Source organism: Penaeus japonicus, unplaced genomic scaffold (assembly GCF_977035675.1).
Source record: "Penaeus japonicus unplaced genomic scaffold, GWHDUDI00000001_assembly GWHDUDI00000001, whole genome shotgun sequence".
NCBI lineage: Eukaryota > Metazoa > Arthropoda > Malacostraca > Decapoda > Penaeidae > Penaeus > Penaeus japonicus.
The window spans coordinates 42,000,341-42,005,340 of NW_028234403.1; the positions used below are offsets into that span (position 1 = coordinate 42,000,341).

The window sequence follows — 5,000 nt, forward strand, 5'->3', positions numbered from 1 at the left end:
GTTCCCCCACCCCCACCCCCACCTCTCCCAACCTCCATCCCCTCCCCTTCCCCTCCCCCCAGCTTCCCGTTCGCTCACCCGCCGCCGTCCCACAACTCCCGGAGTCCGACCCATATTAATCTAATCCCAGGCCGAGCACCGAGTCTCCTTTGGCCGTGATGAAGGTAGCGTCCGTCCCGCCCGCCCTCGGAATATTAAGTGCGGCCCCGCTTGATACCGGCCGGTGAGTGGCATTCCGTCCGGCGCGCGCTGCCCCCGCCTCGGCGTCTCAGCGCGGCTCTTCGGAACCCGTAGGCGTAGCGCGGGGAGAGAATCTGTTTTCAGTGTGCGCTTGAAGTTGGGTTTGAATTTGGTAATATGTGTTTGGGTGGAGATTTTGGTCAAAATCCGGTTTGGAAATTTGTATTCGATTAGGTCAAGATGCGGGGCGAAGATAGTGTTCTTCGTAACTTGTGAGCGTAGTTCGTCCCATGTGTTTTGGTAAATAATTTTGTCAAAATTTGGTTCAGAATTTTGTAAAGGATTTGGTTAAGTTACTGCATGAATTTTGTAAAGAATTACAGCCATACGGTCGTATAGATTTGACCGTCTTACTACAGAGTTAGTTAAAAGACGGTCAAGATTGGAAGCTGTCTCGTTGCTACTGAATCCAAAAATTGATTTATTCCACATATTATTACAATCTGTCACTTCTTTACGTCGAGGAACCGTGGTGAACCCGACAGGACACGCGCCGAGGCCCTCATGAACCCAACTCGAATTACGTGGTCTTGATGACCTGCCAACGAACCACAAGACCTTGAACAGGGATCGAATACTAGAATTCGCTTTTGATGCATGGATAGCTGAATCGCAGGGAACGTACGTTGACGTGGCAAGCAACATGAATGAGTGATTCAGGTGAAGAACGGATGATGGCAGGAGAGCGTTCGAAGCTCCACTTGAATCACAAGGCCTTTTGTCGCCACCACGAACCCTGTGTCAGGTTCGTCTTCTTTCAAATTGGATGCTTACTCGGCATATCATTCTCTCTCTCTCTCTCGCTTTCTTTCTTTTTCTTTTTCTTTTTATTCTCCCCCCTTCTTCTTCATCTTCTCTCTCTCTCTCTCTCTCTCTCTCTCTCTCTCTCTCTCTCTCTCTCTCTCTCTCTCTCTCTCTCTCTCTCTCTCTCTCTCTCTCTCTTTCTCTCTCTCTCAAAATGAAGGATCACAGAAGGTTCTGCTCGAACAGGCACAGTCTAAGGTGTAGTGCTGCCGCATTTGAGACCATTAGTCCATCTCCATGTTCTTTGCAATGTGTGGTAGCGTTTGATAATTGGTTTGTGATTAAAAGGAATCTTTTTCCAGGCAGTTTAAACCAAAAACTATCTTTGATGGGATCCAGTTTAGGCTCCATTGCTTCTTATATATGTATGTATTTAATTTACTATTGTGAGTTTTATGAGAAAAAATAATTTAGATAGAGATATGCACGTTAGCAAGAGAAAGAAAATACCACACGCAGTAAAGACGCGATGACTCGTATATCTGTTAATCTCGGCCTAGTCGTGTCTTAGCCAAGCGCTGATACGTGCGCGCGGGCGTGCGTCGGGCGCCCATACAGCCGGTGTCAGTGGCCTCGCGATCAGTATTCATGTGTCGTCTTATCAGATCCCGAGCACTCGCCAGACAGTCATCACGTCAGCCCAGGCATTATCATCATAAAGGTTCTAATTCGCCTTTCGCATACCTGGAAACCCGGGCCCTGCCTGCTTCCCTTTGTCTCTGGGGCCTCCGCCGAAGGTAATTTTCCACTTTTGAATAATTACCCAGGCTTCCATACATCTTCTCCGTCATCCCACTCCCCCTCCCTCCTCCTCCTCCTCCCTCCCACCCGCACCCTTCTAACCCCTTTCACATCCCCCCATCCCCCACCCTCCCCTTTGGTCAGCGTCGGTAGCTATTTCTTGCGATCCTTTTTTTCATCTCTCCTTTTTTCTTGTTACTTTCACCCAAGGAATATGTTAAGACGATGAGGTGATGATATTATCCTTTATTCTTTTGTAGGCTTACTTTGGGCGTGGGCGGTGATGCGGGCGTGGAAAGAGGATTTGTTTTAGTAATGTGAAAGGCACAGTGAGAGGGAGATTCGGATCTTTCGGTGTAGGATCTGAATTCTCGAGATATGCAGTTTGATTCTATATTGTTAAGGAGATTTTGGGAATCATAATCCAAAGAAGCTATCTTGTAGTATGAGAGAAGCAAAATTGGGAATAGTTTGTTAATTGTGGAAAAGTATATATGTAAAGCAGATCAGAGTATTAATTTGAGGTTTTTTTCTGACCTGATGTAAGTAGTTCGGTAGAAAAGTTGTGAGCCTTTTATTTCAGAAGATAAGTTATCTATCCATTTTTAGAGTTTGGTTTGAATAAGCAAAGTAGCCGAGGCGACTGTGGGCGAGGGAAGCTGACTTGCTTGGCCGGAGGGCGTAACTCACGCCTCGTGTGACTTCAGCACGATAGAAGAATGAAGTCAGTTTGCACAAATTCTCAAAGTGCCACGTGTCGCCGTGTATTTTAAGTCGTGGTGAAGACATGTGTAGGTTTACAGTGCTCCCACCTTATATTTCATACTGATCACCTCAGTTCTGCATTTTAAGCAAATAGATAGGTATATAATTGAGTAAATGAATGGAAACAGTTTGAAAAAACAACAACATGGATACGTCTTGTTATGACAAGAAAGAGGGAGGGAGAGGGGAGGATTGAAAGAAGGAGGAACTAAAATGTCTTACTTATTAAGTAAAATATCATATCATCAAGGCATTTTACTTCTATTTGTATCTTCATGATTTCGTAATACATTTTACGGTGCTATTTTCAGGAACGATTATCGTCCCGTTCACTGATTCCAGCCTTTAAACAACCCACTTAAAATACTGTTGCAGTGTGTTTTACATCGCCATTAACAAAAGAGTGGCATCTCAAACAAGCCTGTGATAGAATGTATTTCCCATACTCGCATGCTCGTAGAAGAGTTATAACAGGAGCGTATCTCTGAAAGAATGCAATTACAGTGTATTTCTCATCGCATATATACTCAAATAAGAATAGCAACATAAGTATATCTTTGATAGAACACCATTGGCAAAGTGTACTTGGCTATAGCAATACATGTGAGATCGTTTATCCAGGAGATAAGAGAATTGAGACCCAACCCGAATTAACCGCTGTGTCTTTTCCTCCTCCTTCCCCAGTGGTGCCGGCGGCGACCTGCAGACTCTGCTCGACGAGGACATGGTACCCTACGAGCGTGACGTCATCAGCTTCACACGACAGCTCCTAGAGGGACTCGTCTTTATCCACGACCAAAACATCGTCCACCTCGATATCAAGGTATGTGGAATCGAGGGCGGTTTCGGTTGGGTGTCTGTGTATTTGGTTGTCGTATGGTTTGTGCTCATTATTGTAAAGGTTCTCTTCTCTGATGTTCACGGGTGAGCGGAGAGATTGTTTTCAAAATAGTTTTGGTTTACGCCTTCCCATTGATTTTCTTTTTTTCTGATTATGCGAAGGACCTCGTAGTTCCTTCAGTTTGATTAGCTGTGTTGGAGGAATATACTATAACGCAAACACAAAATTCACGTAGATTGAAATTGACACTTTGCAAATACAAAACAGGGAAAGAGAGAAAAATCGGATCGAAAAGCGCATAGGAAGCCAAAGAGAACAAAGGGGCGCCGACGGAGTAAAAACTCCCACGAAACCTACGCAATTATTCTTTTTGCTTCTTCTTTTTATCTCACTGTTAATTCAGCGGGCCCTCGCAGGACGAAAGTCGGACACTGACCTCAAACAACCCGGTGTGTGGGAGAGCAAGGAGTGCAGCCTCATCTCGAACGACGGAGATGACGTGCGTAGGAGGAGGACTCCGGACAGAAGGATGCTGTCGTCGAGAGAGCGGTCCTCGCGCGGTCCTCCTCCGTTCCTTGGGCTTAAAAGGGGCCTTTGATTCTCGCAGCTTAGACAGATTGACTAGGAACGGTTGATTGGCAGTACTCACGTTAGTCTCGAGACGATTACCGGAATACCCAGTTACCCAGTGTCCGACTACCCAATACCCTAATGCCAGAATATCGGAACACACGATTTTCAAGGTCAGATAGCACACGGATTGCGAAGGAATTGCGTAATCACCGTGTGCCGGGAACGGTGCGAATCTCCTCCTCGCGGAAGGCACGAATCTCCCCCGCGCCCCTTCCCTTTATGGCCTCACGCCCACGCCACACGCCCTCTACACACTCCGCCCACATCAGCGGATGATGAATGAATTTCTAACGAACTGTGAGGCGGAAAACCCTTTGTGTGCGATGGCTCTCAAGGCCCCGACGGCACTCACAGGCGACCTCATTTAGCCTTCTTTCCCGCGAGAGGAGCGCGCGACACGCGGCCGACGTCACGCTCGAAATATCATTCTATTGTTACAGCTGACGTTCCGCCGTCACTCTGTCGGGACGCCGTGACCCCCACGCCCCTCGGAGGCTGTGGGGCCGGGGGTGGACGAGGACCTGTCTCGCGTCATGGTTAAGTCGGTCTGCTGATCTAATGCAGAAGGGAGAGATGCCGGTGCTTGGAGACGTTAAAGGCGGCGAGGGCAATAAACTCGGGGATTATGATAGGGAAGGGAAATGCGGCGGAGGACCGGGGAATTGATGCATCATAAGACTGCGAGTAGGAGGGGGCTGGGACGTCGACGTGAGCACTAAAATATGACATTTATTTGGTATAAAAGGAATATCGAAGAAGATAATCCAAAGAAAAGAAATCATACGCAAATAAGGAAGAAAAATCTTGCGATACTACAAACTTGTTTAGTTATTAGACAATATTGTTTTTAAAAGACAAGACTGCAAATACATCTCATAAATGTAGTGAGAAGTGACCACTGCAATAACTGGGTGATGATTTCATATGTACCGTCATTTATAACCTCCTTTCCTGGAACTCTCCGCCATTTTTACGA

At 46.5% G+C, this 5,000-nt stretch overlaps 1 protein-coding gene across 2 annotated transcripts in view; it reads left to right on the forward strand.

Annotated features, from left to right (window-relative positions):
- The window catches only part of LOC122251334 (uncharacterized), a 351,169-nt gene that overhangs the window by 330,258 nt on the left and 15,911 nt on the right, over positions 1 to 5,000 (forward strand). For both annotated transcript variants that reach the window (XM_086540491.1, XM_086540480.1), the window contains exon 3: positions 3,235 to 3,373. In XM_086540491.1, the coding sequence (XP_086396617.1) occupies positions 3,235 to 3,373 (139 nt within the window). The remainder of the gene's footprint in view (positions 1 to 3,234; positions 3,374 to 5,000) is intronic.